Source organism: Rhinolophus hipposideros, assembly GCF_964194185.1.
Source record: "Rhinolophus hipposideros genome assembly, chromosome: 20".
In the NCBI taxonomy this organism is placed as follows: domain Eukaryota; kingdom Metazoa; phylum Chordata; class Mammalia; order Chiroptera; family Rhinolophidae; genus Rhinolophus; species Rhinolophus hipposideros.
Genome location: NC_138066.1, coordinates 41,508,331 through 41,535,996, shown reverse-complemented (window position 1 = coordinate 41,535,996; position 27,666 = coordinate 41,508,331). Strand labels below are relative to the sequence as shown.

Sequence of the window (27,666 nt, the reverse complement as noted above, 5' to 3'; positions counted from 1 at the left end):
GTTAATATCTGTGGAGTCAAGTATAAAATCAATATTAAATTCAGCTAGTGATTAATCCTTTTTGAAACCAACTGGAAAACGCTTAAAATTCACATGCTTGCAAGCTGTCATTGAATATTGGTTCCAGGGTTTTTGGAGTAAGTTTGAGAAAGGCTTTTTCCCAAACCTTTGGGGCTCGGTGAGGCTAAAAAAAACCAGGTGCATCCAAGATCTGATTTCAAGGCAAGATTTACTGCTTTACAAACACAAACATGATACTTGGTCTTAATAGAAAAATGACATCAGCTACACCCAGAATATGTTTAGCATTGGATAGCTGCCAGTTCGGCACAAAACATACGTTTTCAGGAGCAGGGAGACATGAAAATAAACTATATCTTACATTTTGGTACATCAGAAACACTTGTTGAAAAAATATTTTGCTTGAATTAAGCCCTTTAGTATTCTTGAAGTGAAAACTTTATAATTTGTCTTGGGTTCTGACCCTAGTGTTTGATCTATATGACATTTCATACATGTCTGACTAGTGCACTTACTTGTTATGTACAGAATTTTAAATGTGATGGTTTGGGTATAAAATTTGCTTTGATACGTGATATAAACTATTCAAAGTTGTATATAAAATCAAGGAAATGTTTTTGTGAACTATTTCTACTGAAGAATGTATTTAAATTAAAATAATTAAAAATAAACCACATGAAGCAGTGATCTGTTAACCGGACAGGTCAGTTAGCTGTGTGCATAACTGGTGCTATAGTTGAATAACTTTGTCATGGAGCTCAGAAGCATACCATTTAAGAAGCATTTTGCAAATAAAGTGAGAACTTCAAGATTAGAGTTGGAACTACTCAGCTAGTTCCTAAATGAGCATTGGGCCCTATTCTAAAAGAAGATCCCGTTAACATGAAGATAGATCTTTCCCATCTTGTAGCTGAATTCCAAGTCTCTCATGATCCAGAAATGCCAGGATGGTCCAATTCAAACGCATTGGGTGTGAACTGCACCTTGAACTTGCCCATCCCTTTTTCGGTTAAACCTGTTCACATAGCTGCTGCCGCTCCAGAGCAGCCCGTCTCCCGGTCGGAGGCGCCCTCTTAGGACCTGGAGCAGAGCTGTAGGGAACTGCCGTCTCTTATGGTAGATGTGGCCCATCACAATATACCTGCTGCCTGAAAAAACAAAACAAAATATAAATTCAGTGTCTTTTAAATGCCACAAAACAAGAAAATGTAAGAGCTTTCAGAAATGCCTGAGGTTGAATTTACTATTATCTTGAATCTCAGACATTTATCCCTCAGAAAACAAGTGGAAACAGTCTAGGGAACCTTTAGAACAGGGGTGTCAAAACTGCAGCTCGCAATCCATTGTTAATTGCCCAGCAGCAAATTCCAAAAATATATTTAATTTACTTAAATAAACCAGGTGAGGCAATACGCACTTCCCCTTGAGTGAGTGGCCCGGCTGTTTGTGTATTTTATCGCATATGGCCCTTGGTAAAAAACGTTGAAAAAAGTTTGGACACCCCTGCTTTAGAAAATAAGCATCATCAGCCTGTTCATAGTAAACATTAGAGAACAGAGGTCCTAATCACAAGTATCAGCAGGATTTTCCAGAGCACATCTCTAGAAAGACGTGGAAGTGGGTGACCGACATTCCCGCCCCCATGACATAAACTCAGTTTAAACAGAACCCCTTATACATCCCTTCTGGCAACGGTGTTTCATCATGCACTCCACTTATTGACAAGTATTTCCTGAGTGCCTGCTCTGTGCCAGTCTGGGCTATTCTCACCTTTAACCGGAGGCGCGGGAGGGGGGGGGGGGCTGATGCAGCTTAAATCACAGTAACCGAAATATCTGTCATCGAAAATCTATTCATTTTCGAATACCCCTCCCCCAAAAAAGGTACTGGGGTGACCAACTGAGACCGAGCTGTGGCACCCAAGTTACAAACGGTGACATAAAGTACATATGGAAAGGTGGTCAGATCAGTTTCAATACCAGGTTTAAATTCTGGACATGGCTTATTGCAACTGGCGGAGTCCAGGGCTAATATGTGGACTCGGAAGAAAAACCCGTCCGGAGTGATGTACAGGCGGTTCATCTTGTACAGCCCGTCCCGGTCCACCAGCAGAGTCACCAGCTGGATTCCGGTGCTGAGCACGTCCACATCGTGCACGATTCCGTTCACTGCTGCTTTCAAAAACATAAAAGAGTTTGGAGACATGCATAACGCTCATTTCCTCTTTCTTTCCCCAGTGCGTTTTTAACAAATCACGACACAGTCCACACGGATGTGGGGCCTGCAGGATCGAGCGGGTGGGTTTCTCTAGAGTTTGGCTTGGGGTGTCCGCGAACACGGCCGGGCGCTCTCGGCTCGCAAGGGCTCGCGCGGCGGCCTGGGTGGGCTGTGCAGCCCGAGCCCGGGAGGAGCTGCGGGGCGGGGCTCACCGAATTCGCTCGCGCAGAAGGACTCGCGCTCGTCCAGGTCCGCCCCGCAGGCGCGCGCGCAGGGCTCGGCGCTGGGCTCGGCGTCCCTCCGCGGCGGGCTGAGACGCGGCGGCGGCCGGTTCGGGTGAGCCAGGGCGGCGGCGGCGCGCGCAGGCGGCCGCGCGGCTGGGAAGCGCAGGGCCCGGGCGCGCGCGCGCCGCGAGGTGTCCTCCCGCGCGGGCACGCGGTGCGGTGACGCGCGGTTCTCGGCCAGCGGGAGGCGCGGGCTCGGCGGGCCGGCGGGCGCGCGCGCAGCCTCCCGGAAGCCGGCCCGGTTCTCGGCGCTCGGTGGGGGCTTCCGGCGCCGCGGGTCCGACCAGGCTCGGGGAGCGGCCTCGGGGACCGGCTGCGCCCGGGGCCCTGGCATCTCCGCGCTCGGGCCGCCGCCGGGGCCGGGCTTCCTGTTGTGGGGTGCCGAGGCTGTGGGCAGAGAAGAGGGGAGGCGAGCGGAGCTGAAGCTGCGGAGGGGAGGAGAGGCCGATGGGGAGAAGGAAGACAGGGCCCCGGGAGGGAAAGGACATGGGGACAGTGTCAACTGAGCAAGCACCTGCGAGAGGAGAGATGGGGAAGCCAGGAGCCCTGGAAGTGGAGAAAAGAGAATGGAGGGGGAGAGGAAGGCGGAGGGTTGGGGGGGGAAGCCGCCTCAGCTTCAGGTCCATTTCCTAGGCCCCAAAGGAAGACAGGGATGAGGGGTTTGCCCTGCAAGAAGGAGGCCAATTGAGACAAATCTTCTTACCACACGGGAGCATTTCATTTTGTTAAGGAACCTTTTCCAAATCTATAGCTTTAAAATTACAACCACCTATTCGTTCTAGGACTAAACATCACTGACAGCTCTGGTTAAATAACAAACTCTTTTGCCTTTTCTTTACTATATATGTGCACATATAGGTACAAACATCCGCCTTTTTGCTGTGGTCAATTTGTTGAGAAAGTACCAAGAGCAAACCGCAGGGGGAGAGGTCTCAGATTACAGGTCCTCCTAATTGTTTAAGCGCCCCTGACAACGGAACTATTTGGTTTTCCCATCCGTGTTTACACTGTCATCTGGGTCTGCAGAATCGAGCATTTGTGAGTGGATTTTTATCTGGCTTCTTGGACACCACTCACTGGTAAACCACAGCTAAGTAAGATTTTAAAAGCCTGACTGGGAGTTAGAGGCCCCTGGTTAAGTATAAAAGCACACACGTCGCTTACGTTTCCCCCTCCTTTGATGATGGAAAAAAAAACAAAACTCCTAAATAGTGTATATCATGAAAACAAATTTTTTACATTATTCATGATTTTCCCTAGCTCTGCATACAGGTTGGTGAGCACACTTCAGCCGACTTGGAAGCTGGGCAACTTGGCATGCCCAGTTACACCATGTCGGCTCCCCGTTTGCCTGGGTCCCAGTGCCTTCCCAATAGGCACAAGAACCCGTCTTGATTTTAATTTCTGTTGTTTGATTTAATGGCTGGTTTCCAGCATTTCTCTCCTCTTGCATTGAAGAGCTTGGTCAGCCTATTTGTAGCTCTTGCCACACTTCATTTAAAGTGATTTATCTTTCCAAATTGACAATCTTTAAAATCAGTTTTCACCCATCAATAATAGCCGGTTATAGTTCCTGTTTTTGCAAAGAGATTGCTTCCAACTCATACTGGTCAGTGTTGTCCCATACACAGCTGAATAAAGTGCTGGTGGATAGCCAACTCCTGACTGTCAACTGTTGACCTCACAACTGCTTCCCCATTGATATCACCATCTGTTGTCATGGGAAAGATTGTCCGATATTTGGGTTAAATGCCACTGAAGTCATTCAATTTCCATGTGGAAAAATAACCCAAAGTAAATTGCCCCGTGAGGAGGGGAAGCTATTTTTCCCAGAGATAGTGAGATCGAACAGAACATTCCCCCCAACACACCAAAAAAACAAAAACACCTCCCCACAGAAAATCCCTTATTTTTTTAATTCCCTCGGTAACTTACCTTCATTTCATGCATGAAATTCTGTGTGTGTGTGTGTGTGTGTGTGTGTGTGTGTGTGTGTGTGTGTTCGACTCAGGTGTCGCAGGGCCATTCGTTGGCTTTACAGGGAGAGGGGAGAAACGTCTGATTTTCGCTCCTTTCACCCTGAGCCCTGGTGGGCTGAGCCGGGCGCGGGCGCAGGGGGGACCCCGCGCTCCTCCGGGCGCCTGCCACCGCCGCGTCCTGCGAGCCCAGCCCGCGCGGCTCCCGAAAGGCGCGCTGCGACCCCTTCTGACACTTCCACTGCTCTGTGATGGAGCAACTACTTAACATGCAAAGTTTTCTCCAGCCTGCCTGGCTCGCTCGAGATCATTTCAGTAGCTGAACTGGCTTCTTTCCGAAAAGGCTGCCAAGACACACAAAACCTTGGGGACACATTTTGCTCCCTACGAACACGGACCCGGGGTCTCTTCTCTTGCAAACTCTGACGCCTTTCTCCTCGCGTCCTCTCCCCAGTCCCCCCCCCCCACCCCATCGCAGCCCCTCTCCCAGGGCTCAGCATTTCATCGATCTTACCTTTTCTCTCCGCCACTGGGGCTTGGGGAGATGATCCAATGACCAAACAGAGGAGCCAGAAAGCTCTAGCTGTCATTTTTGTAGACACGGTTCCCAGGCTCTAAAACTGAGCCTGAGCGTTTTGCTCTTTCTCTCCCCCCACCCCCACCCCCGTTCATGCTAATGAGGGGCAGCCTTTGGGGAAACAGGAATCACTCACTGGACAGACCGTTGGAACAACACGGAGCCGCGGGGGTTTCTCCCACTTCCTAAGGGGTACGAGCGCATGGCCTCCCAAAGTTGTCCCCGCGAATGTCTGTCCCGCGTGTGTGGACCTCAAGTCCTCAGCTCTCAAGCCGGTGGGTTTGCAGGCTGGGCTGGGGGGAGGAGAGGGTGGAGAGGCAAGTGGAGAGGATAAGGGTGTTTGGGGCTGAGGGACAGGGTCGGGGAGAATTCGTGATAGGAAATTTTTGTCTGGATTAAGTCTACAACAAATAGGCAAATTAGTGCTAAGACGATTTGGGTTTGTGGAAGGGAGGGGATCTCAGATGACAGAAAGTTCATCCCAGAATGTGTCAGGGATTTGAAAGAAACAAGTCACTGCATCCTAGGTTTGGTTAAACTGTTTTACTATATAAACAATACTTATATTCTAGAACCCGAAGGAAAAAAAGCCTTCAGCAAAATAGCTTTTCTTCTCCCTTCCTTCCCTCTTCCCACCCCCTCAATTGAAATAGATTCATCAAGCCTTTTACCCACCAGGTCCTAGATGAGTAAGACACCTTCCCAGCTCTTTTGTGATGGCTCATGAACTCTAGAAAGGTGGACTTTTTTTTTCTTTCTAAGAAAAACTCTTTCGCTGCTTAGGTCTGAATTCTTGAAATGGCTCTCTATATTGATCCTGAGCTAAGGACCCACTTCCTCAGATTGAACAGAAATGGCATTCACCAAAGGGAAAAATAAGCTCAGCATCGTAAACCCACAGCCTTCCCGACATGTATCCCATTTCAACAGCTCCAAATCCAAGAGGAAGGGGAAATGCATTGAGATGAAGGCATTTTATCTGAAGCATCTGAGCCAACAGTGAGATGCAGCTGCTAAAAGAAATAACAAACTTTTGCTGCACTAATATCTTCTGTCTCAAAAATAATAAAGTTAGTGGACTGACCAGATTCTGGGGGAATCATATTTTCAAGAAAGACCCTGGAAAGCTAGAAGGAGAACAGTGGGGGTGGTGAGAGGACTGAACTCCATCATGTTCAAGTTCTTTTGGAGGAACTTAGGATAGGCAGCCTAGACACCCAAAATCATTTGTTACATTTTGTGAAAGAACCCGTAGGTAGAAATTATGAAGTGACAGGTTTCATTGCAATCGAAGAAAGTATATTCTAAGAGCCAAGATCTCCAAGAAAGCAGATTTCTTTGAAGGGTTGTGACAACGAGCTCCAGAGCATTCAGGGCATCGAAAGACAACATCATTCAGGGATACTGTAGAATTGTCCTGAATTAGGTGTGTGCTGTTTTGAGGGATACAGTGAGGTAAATATGTTCATCTAGAGAAAAGCTGGCTGTCTAGTCACAGGCTGACAATATGTTGGAGGGTGTCCTCATGTTCTGTAGTCTGGTTCTCAACTTCCTTCAGCTTGAAAGTCAGTTCTGGCAATGAATCAGATTTGTGGGGCCGACTCGTGTTAACCAAACTCACAAAAAGCAGATGTATAAATAAGAATGTCATTTTATTAATATGCAATGGAGATGGTATTGTAAAGATGATTTAGAGGTCTAATCATCGTTAAATCAGAAGTTTGCATGTTGAGCACGAGATTGAATAGAAGCTGAAGGTGGACTGATCTTCCTCATTCAGCTTTTAGAGGAGCGAATTTTCTTATTTTCTCCAAAAGAATACATCTCCAGTCACTGCAAGGCTTGAGCATACCAGAGAGTCTCCAGCCTCTGGCCAGGACCAGATAAACACCGTGAAATTCATGCTTTGGGAGCCTAGGTTATAGATGTCCTCACATCCCCTTCTTTCACATGCTCTTTCTTCAAGTGGAATAAGATTAATTAAGATTAAATAAGTCAAGTGGAATAAGATTAATTAGACTTAAGCTTTCTCAGTTACAACCACGTCTCAGACATACCTGCTTGAGATTATTTATATTCAAGTTACCCAGATCCAATTTGAGGTGATCCCAAGACTCTTCTGTTGCAGGGATGTTGTGAATGCCTTGCTCTGAAGCCCGTACCCTGAAATGTACAGGCAGAGAACCAGCTGGATGGTTTTTATGGGCTCCGACAGGCTCCGGGATGGCACCAGCCTGGAAGAACTTGCCTCGGCCCAGAGCAGCATCCAGCTTGCAGGTTCAGAAACCACATGAGTGGTGGAAGGCACAAAGAGCTCAGAGACTGATCGATGTGAGTCAGAATGCCACTTTACTCATTTACAACAAGAAATCAACTCAGGTAGATGTGCATGCTCTTGTCAGCCTGGCTAGCATTGTCTTTCTTAAACAAGTCACATGGGCAGCCAAATTATCATCATGGTGCTTGGTAATATAAACCAGAGCATGGGAAGTCCATCGTGTGATTGGAATGTTTAATCGTTTCTCATAGCCTAATGTGTCCATCTCCACACGGGTATATACGAGTACACGTGTCAGGTGGCAGAATCTGAGAGCCTACCTGCTTTCCACTTTCCTACCAATTTCTGGTATTTTTGAGTGTGTCTTTCTGTTTAGCAAATATTTGTTGAGCATATACTGTGTGGCTTTGTGTTGTATAAGAAAGAACAGGTTCCTGGCATGAAGCTCCTAAAACTCTTGGGATTTCCCAAGGGATAGAAATGTCTTCGTTATTCATGGGCTTCCTGGATCTCACCTGAGTTTATACTAATGAGGTGACTCTTGGAGACCCCTTTGATAGCTTCCGGACAGGGAGCTAATCACCAGAAAGACCAACCATGGGATTAGAGGGCCAAGACTTTGAGCCAACTGAACTCCCAGGCAGGGGAGAGAGGCTGGAGATGGCAGATGGCCGGTGATGTAACCCATCATGCCTACTGGTTTATTGAAACCCCAGTGAAAACTCAGTGGTGCTTCCTGGTTGGTGAACACGTTGATGTGCTAGGAGGGTGATACACCCTGATCCATCGAGAGAAAATGAGGTATGCCATTGGGCCCTCTCACATCTCACCCTATGTGTCTCTTCATTTGGCTGGCCCTCATTTGTATCCTTCATAATAAAGCTGTGATCATAAGTATAGCACTTTCCTGAGTTCTGTGAGTCATTGTAGAGAGCTATCAAATCTGAGGGGGATTGTGAGAACCCCCCAGATTTGCAGCCAGTTGGTCTAAAATGAGGGCAGTCTTGTTGTGGACCAGCCCTTTAATTAGTGGGGTCTGCACTAACTACAGCCAGAATTGAATTTGCAGTTCACCAGTTGGTATCAAAATCTTATGGGCCAGGTACTGTTTTAGAAGCCAGAAATACCAGTCGTCATCATTCTTCCAAAAAAGTACAATACAAGTGCTTTGGTTCCCATTAGGTAAATTAGGGTCATATCCTAGTTCTGCTTCAGGACCACCTTGATTGGGGCCAAATTCTCCCCAAATTCTTCAGACTTTCACAGACAGTCCTTATAAGTTTACTCCCACAGGCACTGGGCCAGGTCCTGGGATATTAGGACATAAATCCTTCCCTCAGGTAGACTACTGTGGGAAATACATTCAATCACGGTGTTAAGTAAGATTTGAAAAAGCTGTACCTGTTAGAGAGAAAGCATCTCCACAGGAGATGGAGGTCAAGTAGAGGTTGCTAGAGATGGCACATAAAGTCTGGTTTGAAGAATGACTGGGGTTCACCAGATAGACCAATGAGGGCAAGCACTGCGGCCTGAGGCAACAGCATGCAGAGACACGGGTATAAGAGAGGCCTATGACACTACCCAGGCTTAGGAAGTATGGCAGCACACAGGGAAGGAACCCCAGGGGGAGAAGGTGCTGGAGAGCCTCTGTGCCCTGCAGACAGAATCTCCCACAGACACGGTGAGCCCATGAGTGGTTGTGAGTAGCTTCATTTCAATTCTTTATTTTCCTATCACTCTACATTATTGTAATGGAAAACTTGAAAAATGAGAAAAGTATAGACATAAGAACTACAAAATGGAGGCCTTGTCTCACCACCCCCCACCCCCCCACCAAAAATCACTGCAACATTCCCACGCTGTCCCTTCCAGGCTCTTAGGTAGTAGTTTTACACAGGTGCATTGTCAGAGTATCTACACTGTTTTGGAACCTGTGTTGTTTACATAACACCACGATAGAAGCGCTTCCCCATTTTATGTTTTGTGTATACAATTTTGTATCCAGCTTTTAGTAAATTAAATGTCGTACGATATTATTACAAACTCTTTGTAAATGTGAAATCTCATAACTGCCTAACATGTTCTCATTTAGACAAGCCATAATTTGTGAACATTTTGTTCACAAATTTTCAATTTTTGCCGTTGTAAAACATTCTTTGTCCCCATCAACAGAGGAATGGCTATAGTGTGACACAGTGGAATGTTATAGAGCAGGGTTTCCCAACCTCGGCACCATTGACATTCGGGGCAGATAATTCTTTGTTGTGCATTGTAGGATATTGACCAGTATCCCTGGCCTTATCCACTGGATACCCATAGCACCCCCCACCTCCATTTGTGACAACCTAAACTGTCACCAGATGTTGCCAAATTGTCTCCTGGAGGCAAAATCATGAACCATATTCATTGCTAATACAGCAATGAAAATAAATGAGTGACTATTACAAATGCAAAATAAAGATGATATTAAGTAAAAGAAGTCCAACACAAAAGACTGTATACTATATAATTTCATTTCTATAAGGTTCATAAATAGCCAAAACTAATCTATGAAGTTAAAAGTCAGGATAATTGTTATCCTTGGAAGTAAGTAGTGTGACGAGAAAGAATACGGAGGGAGGGAGGGTTTGTGATGTTGACGTTGTCTAGAGCTGGACCTATTAATTTTTGATATCTTACATTAAAAAAATGTTACTAGTTTATGTAGTCAAGTCTCTTGGGAGTTTTTTGGTGACATCTTCCATTCCTTTATAAAAGTCTAAATTTATGCAAGTAAAACATATTCATTCCATACTTATTAGATATTACAGATAAGAAAAAAAGAAAAACATCAACTATAATCTTATTGTCTAGAAGTAACTGCTATAAATATTTTGCTGTATCAATTTCCAGACTTTTTTCTACACATATATATACATGTAATATACATTACATAATTTCTTTATATAAAAGTGGGATGATGGTGTATACATATTTTATGACATGGTTTTTAAAATTTTAATGATATGTCAACATCTTTTCACTTTTTATGACTGAATTCCTAGACATCGAATTTGCTGACTCAAAGGATACGGTAATTCCAATGTTTTTGCTACATACTGCTGAATTGTCCCCCAGACGTGCTTTATCAGTTTACACTAATCAGTAATCAGTGCAGGCCTGCAATAATGGCTATTTCTACACATTGTGATAGCAAATCATCATTATTTGATATCCTTGCTGTCCTGAAGTGTTTTGTTTTAAGGTTTCTCTTTGTGTTCATTCACATTTCTTTGATTGCTAGTGATATTGTACAGTTTTTCATAGATTTCTTAGCCATTTGTGTTCCTTTTGTTTGTTTCCTGTTCATGTTCCTTGTCTATTTATTAGGATGGTCATAGTTTTCCTTTAAGAAATATTTATAGCCAAAAATTTTAACCCTTTGTCCATTATATATATTGCAAATATTTCCTCCCAGGATGTTGTTTGATTCACTTCTCAGCCAAATTTTAACCATAGAACTTTTAAATTTTGTCTGGAAAAATCCATCAATCTCTTGTTTAACAATGTCTCTGAAAAAAAAAACAACAATGTCTCTGGTGTCTTTTTTCATGCTTAGAAAGACTTCCTCCGACTCAAGTATTAACCCATATTTTTCTAGTGCTTGTAGTTAAATCATGATTCCATCTGGAATTTATTTTGGTAGGTAGTATGAAGTAAGAATCTAATTTTATTTTTTTCCTCAAATAACTAGGAAGTTGTCTAACTCAATTGGCAAATAAATCCATCCTTTCCCAAAGTTGTGATGTCTCTTTAACATAGAGAATGTTAGCTTATAATAAACATAGGTTTATTTCTAGACTTTCTACTCTGCTCTCTTACTTCTTCTGTTTCTTCCCATGCTTATCTGCCCCTAGTGGAACATTGCTATAATTATCATGGTGTTATGTCTTTTCAAAAATCATTTTGGCTAGTGTAGTGTTTTGTTCCAAGTGAAGTGTAGAATTATTTTGCTAAATTTTTAAATCTTGTTGGATCTTTTCTTGAATTTTCATGACATGTCTAGCACTGACACTGAGGCCTGCCAATAACCAGCCAGTGAGCTTGATAGCGAATCCTCTCCCAGTTGAGCTTTCAGATAAGACGGCAGCTCCAGCGCACAGCTTGACTGAAAGCTCCTGAGCCATAAGCAGAACCAGCCAGCTAAACCATTCCCAGATTCCTGTGTCACAGAAAGTGTGAGTAATAAATGTTGATTCTTTTAAGCCGCTAAATTTTGCGGTAATTTGTTTTGCAGAAATAGGTAACAACACACAGTTGAGGGCCCCTTACGCCCCTCCCTAATCCATTTTCCTATTCTTCCCAGAGATAATCATTATGTTGAGCTTGGGGTTTCTAATATCATTATGCTATTATGGTAGAACTTGGGGTTTCTACCATTCTCTGAACCTGGGGTTTTTTCCTATTATGATTATGCCAACTACTATTGTAAAATATATATATATATATATAATAAATTAATTTGGAGGGTTTTAAAAAAAATCTAATTCCAAATTTTAGAACATTCAATATAAATATGTACTTGTAGTTTTTTTTTTATTAATTAGATTTATTGGGGTGACAATTGTTAGTAAATTTACATAGATTTCAGGTGTACAATTCTGTATTATATCATCTATAAATCCCATTGTGTGTTCACCACCCAGAGTCAGTTCTCCTTCCATCACCATATATTTGAGTACTTGTAGTTTAATAAGTGATTTTTTTACATTTATGCATAATTGGGACACTTTTTCTTTAACAATTTGGGTACTTGTCTAAGGTTACAATGAAATGAGAAAGAAAATCTATTGTCAATAATAATAATGATTATAACAGCTGGCACCTATTGAGCACTGTTCCAAGTATTTAAATCTTTAAATCAAAATGAGCTTATACTTTTATTATCCCAGTTTTACAGATGAATAACTGAGGCACAGAAAGGTTAAGTAACTCGCCCAAGATTATACAGATATAGTCAAGTGATCCCGAAACCATTAGGCACTACCAGTGCTATCTATATAAGGTAGGAAGAAAAAAGAAGGGTAAAGAGCCAATGAACATGAAACATAGCTATTAGAGGCTCCTCAACAATTGGCCATAAGGTCTAAGTTGATTATTATAGCTGCCTTCTTCCATCACTTATTCCACATTTCTCTTACCTGCAACTGGGCAGGCCTCTATGCCTGGTAGGGAGACCCAAAACTGTATTCCTGTAGGTCCTGAATTCTTGATAATCCTGTCTTTATTGGATTGCTGTACTTTCCCACTAACCAGGTCTTTGGGACAAGGGCACACTAAAATGTGCCCCCGGTGAATCTTTGGGTTCCAGACATTGCCTCCTTCCTCCACTAAGTAGCAGAGGAGTTTCCCCCTTGGTAATCACATCAGTCATGCAGTCTTAGCTGGGGCTGCTATAACAAAGATGGCTTAAACAACAGACATTTATTTCTGGGGCTGGAAGTCCGAGAGTCCTAGATCAGGGTGCCAGTATGGTTAAGTTCTGGTGAGAACTCTTCCTGGCTTGCAGATGGCTGCCTTCTTGCTGTATCCTCACATGGGGTTGGTGGATGGGGGAGAGGGAGGGAGAGAGGAATGGAGAGGGAGAGAGAGAGAGAGGAAAGGGCTCTGGACTCCTTTTACAAGGACACTCATCCCATCATGGGGGCTCCACCCTCATGACCTCATCGAACACTAATTACTTTCAAAGGCCCACCTTCTAATACTACTAATACCAAAACATTGTGGCTTAGGGTTTCAACATATAGATTTTGAGGTGACATAAATATACAGCCCATAACAGTGACCCTCTTCTCCATGTCTATGGATTCAGCAGCATGAGGAATCCAAATGGCCAATGGGTAGCCTCAGCTTCCAATGAATGGAACCATGATGGTATTCCTGGTTTAAACATTTCTCCCTTGGGCACTGGAACCTCTGGTGGTTCCACTAAGTCACAGATCACGGGCAGTGAAGCACAAAGTTCTTCCAGTGAATTATTAGTGGTCCGAGTGGGAGGGGCCACTCCTACATCCTCGTTGGTTCCTGGACCCGTGCGTTCTGGCAGTGCCTAAATCCCGGAGTGGTGGTGCCAGCAGAAGCCCTGCAAGCAAGGAAAACACATCCGTACCCAGAACGCGGGACTGTCCCTGTGAGGAGGCGGCGCTGTCATCCACCCCCTCCAGTCTTGTCATTGCAAACAAGGGATTATTATTTTGCCTCTCCGAGTGATACCCACCCCTTAGAGAAGCGCCCTCTGCTGGCCTTTCCTAAGATCTGCGGCCACGAGCTTCCTTTTCTAATCCTCGACCTGGTTCCTCACTGCTTTAGGTAGCTTTTCTCCTTTTAGGGGAGGGGATTCAGATGTCTCCTACTTTTATTAACGATGTTGTTTGTGGTTCTGCTTCTCATCCTCTTGTGTTTTTTTTGTGTGTGGGATTTCCGACAGGGATAGAGAAAAACGACCACTTGCCTGTAGTTTTATACTGCAACCTGGTAGATTTTAAAGTATGATACTTCTGTTTGTCGGTATTATTGGATTGTGTTTTAATATTAATTCTGATGTATTTCCTGAGATTTTTAAATGCGTTTTAAAAATTTGAACTAATACAATACTCATAAATATTTGTATTTATTCAAGCCTTAAAAATTAAAATTCCAAAGTGATCCAGTACAGAATCAGGCAAGATTAAACAATGCCGTTAGAAATAAGGCTCCTGGCCACCCTGGGAGGAGGCAGAGATTGGAGGTGGCTCAGGGGATGGGGGGGCGTGTCTTCTGCCATGTTCAATGTCTCCTTTCTTGATCTGGGTGCTGGTTATACAAGCGTGTTCAGTTATGTGAACATAAATGAGCTGCACACTTATGATATGTGACTTTTCTGTGTGTATGTTACATGTTGATTTTTTTTTTTAGCCTCAGAGTAAACAGCCTATAATTAAAAATAAATCATGATTCTAGTAAAGACCTGATGTTCATCTGGCTCAACTGAAATGAAAAGGAGAGTCTTATGCAAAAACTTCAGATGTCTGAATTTGGACATCTTCTTTCATTAATGAAGGATTCTGTCTTTGATGATAGGTATAATATATCTTGCCTGTGGGGAAAATGGGTTTCTCCAAATAATTGAGTCCACAACATATTGAGGTCCTGCCATTGTTTGTCTCCTCACACGCCATCCTGCCTCCCGTGGCCATGTTTGGGTTCCAGAACCAGGCCCTCAACTCAGCACGATATGCATTAAGTGCAGCTTTACACCCAGCTTACTTTGAGCATTCCCAGAATTCTGTTTGGAAGCACACTTTGACCTACTCCTCACTTTGTCCTTGAGACTGCTTGGGGACAAAGGAAAGGTGATAAAAACAGGACAGGGACAACTGATGAGGCCCTAAAATGGTTTTTGTGAGGCCCCCTCAATGATATAATCACACCATTCCTGTTTGTCAAGTGTCTAAGGCAATTCCTACACGTGGATGATGTTGACATTTTGGGCCAGATCATTCTTTGTTACGGGGACTGTCTTATGCCTGTAGCATCGCTGGCCTCTACCCACTAGATGCCAGGAGCACTCCCCCAGTTGTGACAATAAAAAATGTCTTTAGATAGGCCAAACATCCCCTCGGGGGCAAAGCTGACAGAGTTGAGGAGCCCTGCGGGAGGCCTGGGCAGGCCAGTCAGAAGCCCTAAGGCAGAGAACACTGAAGAATCATGTGCCTTTGGGGACCAGGGAAACTTTGTCACTGTCCATTGTCTCCAGATGCTGCCTAGTGATAGGAGGCAGGAGACAATTCAGTGCAGAAGTTTTGAACACCTACTGCACGCAAAGACCTAATGTGTCCACCAACTCTGAGATACCAGAAATGGAGCTGGAAATTAACCCCTGGTCTTCATTTGTTAATGTGTCTGGTTTTAAAATTTCAGCACTCCATTCCTAATCTTAAAAAGGGGGCAGAGGTGAAGGTATTAGTTAAATTTCTCCATTGGTTGCTTTGTTGTTCTTTTTTTTTTTTTAATAAATTTTTAATTTTGGAATAATTTCAGCTTCATAAAAAAGTTTCATCGATCGAGCAGAGGGCTCCCATGTATCTTTCTTCCCGTTGCCTTTAATGTTAACATCTTCCATTACCATGACATTTGTCACCACTAAGAAATCAACATCGGTACATTACCAGTAACTCAACTCCAGACTGTGCTCTGATTCCACTAGCGTTTCCACTAACGTCCTTTTTCTGTTTCAGCTTCAAATCCAGGGTACTACATTGCATTTAGTATTTAGTAGTTTTTAAAGAGTAGGAAGTAACTCAATGATATGCCTCTTGTACAAGTTTTGCAAGAGTTTAAACTTTTCAAGATAGTCAACGGAACCAGTCTGAAAAGCTTAAACTGATTGTATTTCTTTTTTTTTTTTAATTTAAAAAAGAAACTTTAATTTGCCGATCGAAGAAAGTATAAGAAGAAAATGCAAATGATCCCATTTGCTGCTCACAGCTGACTGGCTGCAAGAGCCGACCACGTGGCCCAGCCCTGCGTGGTCACAGAATCTGATTGTATTTCTTTATTACACTAATTTGCAAATGAAACGCCCACACACCCAAAAACTTTACGTGCTCTAACTACAGTATGTTGTTCATACTAGTTTGGGGACAGAAATCATAAATTATGTGTATTATATTTGTGTGTTGTAAAACAGCACAGTTGCTTTTCTATGAACTCTTCTCTAGTACTGGAAAAAAATGTTTGAAGCCAGCACAGTGGGATCTGCTCACACACCCCCTTGGGATAAAAATGGGGAGAAAGTTTTCCATGTGTGGATGCCCTTGTGAAACAGTACGAGACGGAAGACAGAAAAAGGGGTGACGCCATGTGTCTGGTCGGCTTTTTTCTTTTGAAAGTCAGTACAAGTTAAGCAAGAAAAGCGCTCCGCTTTGGAGTCAGATCTTAGCTCTTTCACTTTGCAAAGTTTCAACTGTAGTGTTTTGAAAACGCGGCGATGCGTTTCCTAATTGTAAATACAATGGTCCTCGAGCTCGCTAGAGACGTGAAATAACCACATTTCGGAATCTGCCTTTACGGTTTCACTGCCCATCATCGTCTCTCTCTCCACCAAAACAAAACTCCGTGCGACCCAGATGGGACTCGAACCCACAATCCCCAGCTCCGGAGGCTGATGCCTTATCCATTAGGCCACTGGGTCACCACAGGATCCGGGTTCTCGCACCGTCTCCTTACGCGATGCCATCATCGCGCCCCGCCCTTGCGCTCCGCAGCCTCGCGATGGGCGGTGAGTGTTTTGGGAGCCAACCCCCCCCAGCGGCGGCAGCGCGCGCCTGCGCCTTCCTACACCCTTGACCCAGACAGCAGGCCGACGCCGGCGCGCGTGCGCGTGGCTCTCCCGCCCCAGTTCCCGGGACTGCGTGGCCCGCACGCGGGCGGCGTTGTGCCTGCCTGCGGGGTTCTTGGAAGGTTCTCTGCCCTCGTTGCACATTAGGCGTTTCTGGGGAACTTCAAACAAAATTCCAATGACTGTACTCCCCCCCCCCCCGTTGTATTTCTTTTTACCTGGGCGAGCCCTGGGCATCTGCATTTTACGAAGCTCCCATGGACCTTCTTCTGCCACTGGCCTTAAGAACCACTAGCAGAACGTAAGGTCCGCCGCAACCCCGTCCCCCAACCTTCCCATCCCTTACAGCCACTTCCCTCTCTTTCTTGCCCGCATGTATTCCACGTTCATTAATTTGATAAGCTATTATGTACTGTGGACTGTTGGGGGATTCCAGGGTGAACAGCCTTTTCTTTAAATCTGGATTAAAGGGAAAATGGATATAACAAGGTTCCTACATACAAAACAAAAAAATACGGGTTTCTTTTAAATCCTAAAGCTTGGTCTTGGATAGATTTGGAGACTTTCTGGTTCCGTGCACAATATCTCTATGTTGCATGTAAAGATGCTGCATTTGGGGTTTTAAAAATAAAAAATTTCTTTTTAGACACGTAATACCTGTTCATTAAAACTGTATAATATATGGGTAAACCAAACGAAGAAAACTGACTATAATTCTACCATTCAGAGTTAAGCACTATTAACATTTTGGTGTGTATGCTTTAAATGTTAGGTGTCTATGTGTCATGTCACTTTTGTTAACCTGTGGACCACGAGTCATCGAGTCACCCAGGAAATGTTTTTCATGAAAACCGAGACATTATTAGTAAATAATAATTCACGAATCATTTAGCACTGATGGTGCAGAAGCAATGGTAAGTAAAACTGACACTTTAGTGAATCTAGGCAGTGGCACCAAACAGGTAACAGTGGTATTTTCACCTTCCTGCACTGGGGATGGCGGTGTGGGGGGAATCAGCTTCATGTAAGAAATGTCCTGGACTATGTTATAAGAATCATCAGTTGAATTACGTCTTGACTCTTGAGTACATGCTTTAAATATTTTGTGTGACAAATGGGAAATATGCATAATCATTTCTGCATACCAAAATACAGTGGTCTCTGGAGGAAAACATTGGTGCAGTGTTTGAGTTGCAGGCTAAACTAGCTACTTTTTCACCGGAACACAGTTTTTACTTGAAAGAATGACTGAGACAAACTAAAATTATTCAGATTTAGGGGTGGCCAGTTAGTTGGTTAGAGCGGGGTGCTTATAATACCAAGGTTGTGGGTTGGATCCCTGCATGGACCACTGTGAGCTGCGCCCTCCTTAAAACAAAAACAAAAACAACAACAAAAATTCAGACTTGGTCACATTTGAGTTTGCTTCTCCAGAGCAGCTGCATTCTCAGTCTCACGTCATCACAGCACAGTCCTGTGCCAGAGAGGTTATCTCACTCTTAAAGGTCTCAGTAAACATTTTATTGCAGTGTCACTGTGTTAAGGCTTCATCACCAAACCAATCCCTGTGTATGGGTGTGAGGGGTGGGGGTGGGGTATAGAAGGTACTGACTGGCCTAGGCCTGAATCTCCAAACTACAGTAGTTAAGAGTGGAGGATATGGTTCCCCAGGGCAACATTGTATATTTCAAAGGCAACTTTCACTTGTGACACTATATTTCTGTTTTAGGTTGTTTTCAGGTACAAGTGCAGAATAGTGGTTGAGAGCATGGATCCTGGAACCAGACAGCCTGGGTCTGAGTCCTGTCTCTGATTTTACTGGCTGTGTAAACTTGAACAAGTTACTTAACCCCTTGTGATTCAGTCTTCTGTAAAATGGAACAGATGATAATACTAGCTCACAGAATTGTGAGAATTAAATGTATTTATATATATATATATATATATATATATATATATATATATATATATATATATATATATAAAACACTTAGAATACTTCTGGGCATATAGTACTTAATATTTGCAAACAAAAGAAAACTCAATTTAGCTGAAACAACAAAAGAAGTGTATTGGATGACATAATTGCAAAGTCATAATTGCAACCTTCAGAGGCAGGGCAGGCTGTTGATCAGAGCTTTCTTGGTTTCTCTACAACTGTCCTAGTCAAATTTCTAGGACTCATATCCTTCAGCTCTGAACAGCAAACAGCACCTGCTTTCCCACCTCCAATCATTAAACAAAAGGCATAGCCTTCCAAACTGGATGAATTTAAGTCACATGTCTGCCCCTGAACCATTCATAGTAGTCAAGAGAGTGCCCTGGGGTGACTGGTTTAGGAGTGAATTCCTTTCATATTTTTGCATTTAGAGGGATGGGATTCTGCTGATTGAGTAGGTGGGAGTAGAATCAACCTCCTAGGAATCCCATGGCTGCTGCACAATGAGGGAGGCTGGCACACATGCCTGCAAGAATGAACAAAGTTCAATGTTTGAATTTATAGTAAAAAAATTAATAAATCGCAATATAATTTTCTAAAAATACCCTTTTTGGAATACAGAAAACTTGCATAAAGCAAGCAAAATGGCCCATACTCCCTATGCTCTAGTGACCATCATTGATACTTTAAAAAATATACGTGGCAAAAATACAAACATTTTATTCAGAAATGTGTAAAATACAGCATAGAACATTACTGGAACGGTTGGCAAAACTTGAACACAGATACACACACACACACACACACAGCAAATATGCAGTCTTTTATGACTATGCAGTCTTTTATGATGCAAGTTTTTTTATTTTTTTTTTATTTTATTTTATTTTTTTTTTAAACAAAATTTTTTTTTAAGCCACGCAAATGTGCCATATCCTTCTACTTCATAACTCCATAATGGCCAGAAACCACTGCCAAGTTTCTTCTGTCCTATCAGGGAAAATATGCATAGCAATATGTTTCTAAACATTTGTGAAGGACATGATTTTGGGAATCATTTGTAGTACTTGGTTAATAAGGGAAACGACCAAGAACTTCAAATGCGCAAACCCTTTGCAAAGGCCACAGTCTCAGGCCAAAGCTGGGCTGAGAACCCGTCCTTCGTGCTGCATGCCGGGATCTGAAGTCTTTCCACTCCAAACTGCTAGGCGCTCTGGGATCGCCCGGCCGCTCCCTCATCTCGCGATGCTATGCTCTTTACGGCTAGGCCGTACGACCCCCGCTGCAACGTGTTTTTTAAATCCACCAATGGACGCCCATCGTAGACTCGAACCAGCCAATCAGAATGCGGAGCCACCGGGAAATTTAAATCGCGCCGGCCGGCTGCTCGAGCCACACGGTCGTCTGGCTGATCCGTGGTGTTCGTTGCCGAGTAGCGGACCCGCAGCTTGTGCTCCCCTGCGCCGTCTCCTGTAGAAGCCCGAGCCGGCTGTGTAGGTACGAACTCAGGTCCCAGCCCGGCCCGAGCGGTAACGGCTGACCTGCAGGCCGCGTTCTGCCTACGGGTGGCGGGAGGGGGAGGCTCCGGGTACACGCCCGGCCTGGCTTTGGCCTCCTTGGTTGACTAAGCCTCTGGGGCGTCGGTTGTTGACGAAAGGGCTGTTCCGCGAAGTGAGTAAGTCCTTGGGCTTTAGGCCGCCGAAACTCGGCAAGCCTCATCGAGATCCTTTGCGCATCGCGGCTCGGAAAACAAGAGTAAGGCCGGAGGGCCAAAGTCCCGGGAGGGGGCGGCCGATCGGCTCAGCTGGTTAGCGATCGTGCCGGTGTTCCCAAAGTGCCGGGGTGCGCCCAGGACCTCTGGCCCCTCCTCTGGCGGTTACCGGCTGAATCTTCCCCGGGGTGGGGGGCAGGGGAAGGGCATAGAGATGGAGGGGGCGGTTGGAGAAACTAGCGCGGCGCTTAGGCCTGGGGTTGGCTGTGTCAGTTTCGTCAACGGACACAAGGGAATAAAGGTAAATTGTAAGGCGCTCTTTTACTTTTGTCACCTTTTGGAGATTGCTCGTAAGTATCTTAGTCTGAATAACGTCAGCCTAATGAAGTGCAGTTACTCGAAATTCCTGGAAATGAAAATGGAACCGCGATGCAGAATTGTGTCGCAAATTTTCAGTGTTGACAAGAACTGTTATGGGAGACGCCATAATGTAATAATAATGAACCACATTTTTCTCTTATTTTTTCAAGTGTGGAGAATGTGCCTATTTGGGCCCTTTAAAGACAATAGAGAGAGCCTCCAGAGAATCTGAATGTATTTGCGCCTAGGACATAGATATTGACCGTAAGCTCAGTTCGCCTACTTTGTCTTCAATTACCCATTTACAGACTCTGTATGGTGGAGTCTAGAGCCACACTGCCCAGTATATTAGGAAAGGCTTGTGGCTAGTCCGAATTTTGAATGCTGTAAGGTTAAAGTACACAAAGATTTTGGAGAATTAGTATGGAAAAAGGGTGAAATACCTATTAATGCTTTTCTTACTGACAAAGCAAAATGACATAAGGGACACATTTTTTTTCTCTCCCCATCTTACAGCTTTCTCCCTTTGTCTCATAACCATGTCCACCAACGAGAATGCTAATTCACCAGCTGCGCGCCTTAACAGATTCAAGAACAAGGGAAAAGACAGTACAGTGAGTACTTTCTGTTACTTTTGTCTAGTATTTTTTGAATGGGAAACTATTTGGGAAGGGGTCAAAACTATTTGAGGGAATTTGGAAAAAATGCCCTCACTTTCTAACAAAAACTGAAATGTTAGGTGAAATGGTATGTTATCTTTTCCCAAGGAAATGAGGCGGCGCCGAATAGAAGTTAATGTAGAGCTGAGGAAAGCTAAGAAAGATGACCAGATGCTGAAAAGGAGAAATGTAAGCTCATTTCCCGATGATGCTACTTCTCCACTGCAGGAAAATCGCAACAACCAGGTAAATATGTTTTAGCTTATAATTGTTTGAAAACATTCCTACCTTATGGTTCTAACTATAAAATCTGTGATTTCCTTTTTGCTCTGAATCAGTAATTCTGATGGGTTTTCTTTCCTGCCCATCTTCATAATCTGTTGAATCTGATTCCAAGGTCTTCTGTAGCTTTGATCTCCCTTCAAGTTTCCCTGCGTTTACAGCTGCCAGCTCGGTACCTTGACCTGGTGGCCATTCCAATACCAACTGAAAGTGTGTCCAGAACCAATTGCTTTCTGGATTATTTCTACTTTTTGTTATTCTCTATTGTTTGTACTTGTCACCAGTTTTGTTCATGTCTTTTTCTTCTTGAAATACTGTTAGTATTCTCCTAATTTATTTTCCTTTTCATTCTATGCCACGTACTATTTACCTAAAAATTTTCCTAAAATACTGTTTTAGACATATTCTTTCTTTGCTTAACAACTTTGATGGTTTTAAATCAATATTTTTTGAAGGCTGTTTTTGTAAATTAGACCCATCTTAGATTTTTAAACTTATCTCTTGTCTTTCAAAGATAATTAGGCACTTAATTTCTTTACATTATGCTTTCTTTTAGTGCTCCGCATTCTATCATTCAAAATAGAATACTACTTTTGTGCTGTTTCTAGAGTATTCTACTTAAATCCCATCTTCTCAAGTTAACTATAGCATTGTTTCTCAAACCTTTCTACTGTGATCACAACATAAAACATCTTTGCTGCACTATACTTGGGAATGTGTCGATTACAAGGTTAGATAAGAAAATCCTCAGCACATTGCTTATAACTCCATACCTTGTTTCCTAAAAGCGTATCTGAATGCAAGTGATAGAGATTAATGTCGGAATAACCTTCAGACTGCTGTAATTTTTTAAATTGTTCACAGTCACCTTTTTTAGTGACAAAATGCTGGGATACTCTGTAACTTGAGATTCCAGTAAGTCATGACACCAAGTTTGAGAACTATTCTACATATAAAATAATATTTAATTAACAGGCAAAGTTAAATATAGGGCTAATACACGTTTAGTAACTCATTATAAACCTTAAAATGTCTTCACAATGGCAAATAGAAATTTTATTGTTTGTATTTAATCTTACAAAGGATAATTCCATTGTTTTTGTAGGGCACTGTAAATTGGTCTGTTGAGGATATTGTCAAAGGCATAAATAGCAACAATTTGGAAAGCCAGCTCCAAGCTACTCAAGCTGCCAGGTAAGTCTTGTCTGTTATACATGGGTAACCTGAGAACTGAGCCTTTTTAGATTTTTTGGTTGGAAAGAGATAGATGGTGTGGGTAATGGTTAAGCTAGCCATAGTCCTATGTTCATTAGAATCTTCCTTTGGTAAAACTGTAATTTTCTATCATGCCTAAAATCCCACCCACACCCCATGACTATCACTATTAAACTTTTGGTTTACTTTAAACAAAACATCAAAATTTTTATGAAAGTGGCATTTCAAGTCATTGTCAGGGAAAGGAGAAATTATTCAGTAAATGGGATTCGCACATCCATTTAGAATGGTACATCCATTTAGAAACTAAGTATGTTTAGGCTTTTATCTCTCACCATACACATCCATAACAGAAAGGATTAATAATTTCTGTAGCTTGACAATGTAGAGGAAATCCAAATGACCAATGAGCGTGGAGAAGATGTTTAACCTCACTTGGTCAGAGAAACACAAATTAACAATGACAGTGTGATTCTGTCAGATTGACGAGATCTAAAGTAGATTTCTGTAGGGATGAAGAGAGGAGGGTAATTAATCTACAAAACTGGTAATAGTTTGATTTTGGAAAAAGGTGGTTTAAAGACATCTCATATGATAGTACCGTGCAACCAGTCTGTTCACCTCCTTTTAAATTCCAGGATATCTGAGCTTTAGTTCTAAAGTTCTAAACTCTTGAGTTGCATTTTAAATTGGTTTTTACACAAATTTTATATTAATCTCCTCCAACTTTTGTTTCTCTTTTTGCTCACTCTTAGGAAACTGCTTTCTAGGGAAAAACAGCCACCAATAGACAGCATCATCCGGGCTGGTTTGATCCCCAAATTTGTGTCCTTCTTGGCTAGAACTGATTGTAGTCCCATTCAGTTTGAATCTGCTTGGGCCCTCACTAACATTGCTTCTGGAACATCAGAACAGACCAAGGCTGTAGTAGATGGAGGTGCTATTCCAGCATTCATTTCCCTATTGGCATCGCCCCATGCTCACATCAGTGAACAAGCCGTATGGGCTCTAGGAAACATTGCAGGTACTTGCATTTTAAATTCTTTTGACAGAATGTCTCTAATTTTGCTGAGGTTAGGAGATGTGCCTTGTCATAAGTGATAGTGTCCTTTGTGTCAAGTTTTGAACTTGCTTCCAGTGCTTATTGGGGCAAAAGTGGCCTCTAAGTTAGGGAACTTCCAATATTTTGTCTTTGTATTATAACACAGGTGTTCTTGGTCACTGAACATTGATGGTACTAGGAAAGTAGATAGGACTAATTTTGTCCTTTATTCAGGTGATGGTTCGGTTTTCCGAGACTTGGTTATCAAGTATGGTGCTGTTGACCCACTGTTGGCTCTTCTTGCGGTTCCTGATATGTCATCTTTAGCAGTAAGTTACTAACATAGTCAAGTTACTTGTTGATTCTAATTTTTCCCACCCCCTCAGAAAACAAAACCTCTCATTGCATTTTTCTTTTTCCCCAGTGTGGTTACTTACGTAATCTTACTTGGACACTTTCAAACCTGTGTCGCAACAAGAACCCTGCGCCCCCATTAGATGCTGTTGAGCAAATTCTTCCTACTTTAGTTCGTCTCCTGCATCACGATGATCCAGAAGTGTTAGCAGATAGCTGCTGGGCCATTTCCTACCTTACTGATGGTCCAAATGAACGAATTGAGATGGTCGTGAAAACAGGAGTCGTGCCCCAACTTGTGAAGCTCCTAGGAGCTACTGAATTGCCCATTGTGGTGAGTTAACTTTCGGACGAGACTACGTGACACGGAGCATGATCAATTGATGCTAATGTCAACCTACTGCCTGTTTTAGGCCATGATGAGCCCCGTTTAGGGTACAGAGTTTTTGAGCATGTTGGAAAAAAACTAAAGATAACTGCCAACATCAACCACTGTTTTCCTTTCAGACTCCTGCGCTAAGAGCCATTGGAAATATTGTCACTGGGACCGATGAACAGACTCAGGTTGTCATAGATGCGGGAGCACTTACTGTCTTTCCCAGCCTGCTAACAAACTCCAAAACTAATATCCAGAAGGAAGCCACGTGGACAATGTCAAACATCACAGCTGGCCGCCAGGACCAGATACAGCAAGTGGTGAACCATGGATTAGTCCCATTCCTCATTGGCATTCTCTCTAAGGTGATGAATGAAGTCTGAGACCTTAATCCAAGGATTATTAGTAGTTATGGATGGGCATTTGGTAGAGCTGTGCGTAACAAGATTCTTGATGTACCAATGATGGGTTGCACTTGCAGTCCTGTGCTAAAGAATAGCCAGTAATCTTTCACTTAACCATTTGATGGAACCAGTTGATAGTTTTAGTCATTGTTTATCTAAAATGGCACTTTTGGAATGTTATTTTTACAACCATTCTGAAATAAACCTGTTTCCTTATGTTTATAGGCAGACTTTAAGACACAAAAGGAAGCTGTATGGGCTGTGACCAACTATACAAGTGGTGGAACAGTTGAACAAATTGTGTACCTTGTTCATTGTGGCATAATAGAACCATTGATGAACCTCTTAACTGCGAAAGATACCAAAATTATTCTGGTTATTCTGGATGCCATTTCAAATATCTTTCAGGTAAGTCTTAACAAGGTGGCATGTCTTTGAGTTTGGGCTTGAGGATAATTAGCTTACTATTTAGACTAGATGGGGCAGCTTAGTTTACTCAGTAGGTCACAGAATGAGAAAGCCTGTTTTTGTTGGCCACACTCTTGGTAGATGCGACAGGCGATTAAAAGGCAAAAAGGAGATGACAAGTGCCTGATGTGACCTGAATTGAAGTCAAATTCATATGTGGACACTTCATTCCTGTCAAAAAATTTTAATTCCTCAATTTCATACTGAATTTTGGTGAAACTAAATTTGAATGACTTACCTGATTACATTTCATTCCTAATTGATCCAAGCATGCTAGCGTATGGCACTTTGTCACAGTGATTAATGGTAGGTAGGTCCTTGTCACCAGCTTTAAACTTCTGGTTACGTCAATTTTATGTACAAAAGTTGAGTTTAGTATAATGATCCCTGGTATATACATCACCCAAGATAAATTTGTCTTGACCTAAACGTTTGACCTATTTTCCTATTACCCCTTACTACCCCTTGCTTAAGCCTCCTAAAGTATTTTGAAACAAGTAAGTTGTTTCATCTGTAAATATTTGTGTATCCTGAAGGTTGAGAACTTAAAAAATTTAACCACAGTATTCTTATACCTAATACATTTTTGATACCCACAAATAATTTAGGGAAATTTTGTTATTGTGCACCATAGGCCATCTTTGCCTTTAGATAATGGTTCCCATCTGACTACACTTTGGGATTATCTGGGGTGCTTTTACAAAACAGAAATTTCCTGTTGCCGTTGCAGACCAATTGAGCCTAGGTATGGTGGCCTTTTTAAAGTTACCCAGGTGATTTTGATGCACAGAAAAGGTTGAGAACTATTTGAAGATCTCTGTGGCCAAAAGCTGCAGTGCTAGTTGCTAAGAGCAAGTGCAGATCTGATCACCTTGAATTTTTAAAAAACGTAAACTGAAGATACGGATTTTATCTTGTAGGGTTGTTGAAGGAATTGTCAAGTGTTTATTTCTGTCTGATATATATTAGTACTCAAACACAGACATTGTTTTCTTCATTAAAATCAAGCATCCAGAGTATATAGGCCAGTAAACTTGGAATTTTTTTTTAGGCTGCGGAGAAACTAGGCGAAACTGAGAAACTTAGTATAATGATTGAAGAATGTGGAGGTTTGGACAAAATTGAAGCTCTGCAAAACCATGAAAATGAGTCTGTGTACAAAGCTTCATTAAACTTGATTGAGAAGTATTTCTCTGTAGAGGTAAGTAACATGGTGATGTTAATAAGAACTTGGAAAATACGCATTTAAGGTCTTTATTTATACATTTTAGTGAGCCCTGTACCCCTTGATAAATATAGCAAAATATCAGTGTAAATAGGACATGATGTACATATTTGCTCTTCTCACGTTTGGCTTGATGATTAAACAATCTTTTTAACTTGAGATTTTTTTAAATCGCCAATTTACTTTTAAATGAATAGCCTTGGGAATTGTGCAGTATCTTGAGAGTAAGTTTGTGTGGGAGTTGGTAGAGAAGTGTGCCAACCCCATGACCAGACTCTGGGCCTAATTAGCAGTTTTTTCCTTTCCTATTAAAGTGACAGGTGGAGAAGAAAAATACTGTTATTGTAGTAGCATTCTTTAACCCATTCAGAACCTTCCCCTTCCAGACACTCATGAATTGGCATGTTTTAGCAGCCGTCTCTCCCTCCCTCCACTATTTCAAATATTGAAATACGGTACAGGATTAAGTGTGAAATACTCAGATGAAGACCTTAAGAGTAAATAAACTAAGCAGGCTACTGCTTAGACATGTGCCATATTTATGGGATTAATATTTTTTGTTTTAAAAAATATTTCCAGGAAGAGGAAGACCAAAATGTTGTGCCAGAATCTACCTCTGACGGCTACACATTCCAAGTTCAGGATGGCGCTCCTGGGACCTTTAACTTTTAAATTGTACAGCGGAGGCATAAAACTGTTGTGTGCTATGGTATAAGTTTGTCTTACTGTTTCCCTACTAAGAATTCTTTTTAAATGTGGTTTGTTATTGTAGCACTTTTTACAACGAAACTATACTTGAACAGTTCCAAACTGTACATACTGTACGAAGCTTCTCCTCTTGATGGGTTTCTAATTTCTATGTGGAATTTCATATCTTGCAGTGTCCTGTAAATAAAGATTCAATTCCACCCTTTCGTTACTTC

At 42.5% G+C, this 27,666-nt stretch overlaps 2 protein-coding genes across 10 annotated transcripts; one reads left to right on the top strand and one right to left on the bottom strand.

Annotated features, from left to right (window-relative positions):
- Positions 1 to 212: 212 nt before the first annotated feature.
- On the bottom strand, positions 213 to 5,139 carry LOC308488571 (UPF0450 protein C17orf58). Of its 3 annotated transcripts, none has more exons than XM_081028439.1 (4): positions 5,013 to 5,139; positions 2,451 to 2,909; positions 2,001 to 2,195; positions 213 to 1,169 (listed from the first exon to the last, which is right to left on the bottom strand). In XM_081028439.1, exons 1-4 carry the CDS (start codon positions 5,086 to 5,088, stop codon positions 979 to 981), a joined length of 921 nt encoding a protein of 306 aa, XP_080884565.1. In that variant the 5' UTR covers positions 5,089 to 5,139; the 3' UTR covers positions 213 to 978. The 3 variants fall into 3 exon arrangements, with proteins under 3 accessions (XP_080884565.1, XP_080884566.1, XP_080884567.1); XM_081028440.1 differs by having other exon boundaries at positions 2,001 to 2,192; XM_081028441.1 differs by lacking the exon at positions 5,013 to 5,139 and adding an exon at positions 4,458 to 4,546.
- On the top strand, positions 2,500 to 27,666 carry KPNA2 (karyopherin subunit alpha 2). Of its 7 annotated transcripts, none has more exons than XM_081028434.1 (12): positions 20,041 to 20,144; positions 20,889 to 20,982; positions 21,235 to 21,332; positions 21,486 to 21,623; positions 22,765 to 22,853; positions 23,630 to 23,898; positions 24,151 to 24,245; positions 24,341 to 24,604; positions 24,778 to 25,011; positions 25,276 to 25,458; positions 26,570 to 26,719; positions 27,323 to 27,666. In XM_081028434.1, exons 3-12 carry the CDS (start codon positions 21,258 to 21,260, stop codon positions 27,413 to 27,415), a joined length of 1,590 nt encoding a protein of 529 aa, XP_080884560.1. In that variant the 5' UTR covers positions 20,041 to 20,144; positions 20,889 to 20,982; positions 21,235 to 21,257; the 3' UTR covers positions 27,416 to 27,666. The 7 variants fall into 7 exon arrangements, with proteins under 7 accessions (XP_080884563.1, XP_080884559.1, XP_080884560.1 ...); XM_081028435.1 differs by lacking the exon at positions 20,041 to 20,144 and adding an exon at positions 20,222 to 20,402; XM_081028437.1 differs by lacking the exons at positions 20,041 to 20,144; positions 20,889 to 20,982 and adding an exon at positions 2,500 to 2,574.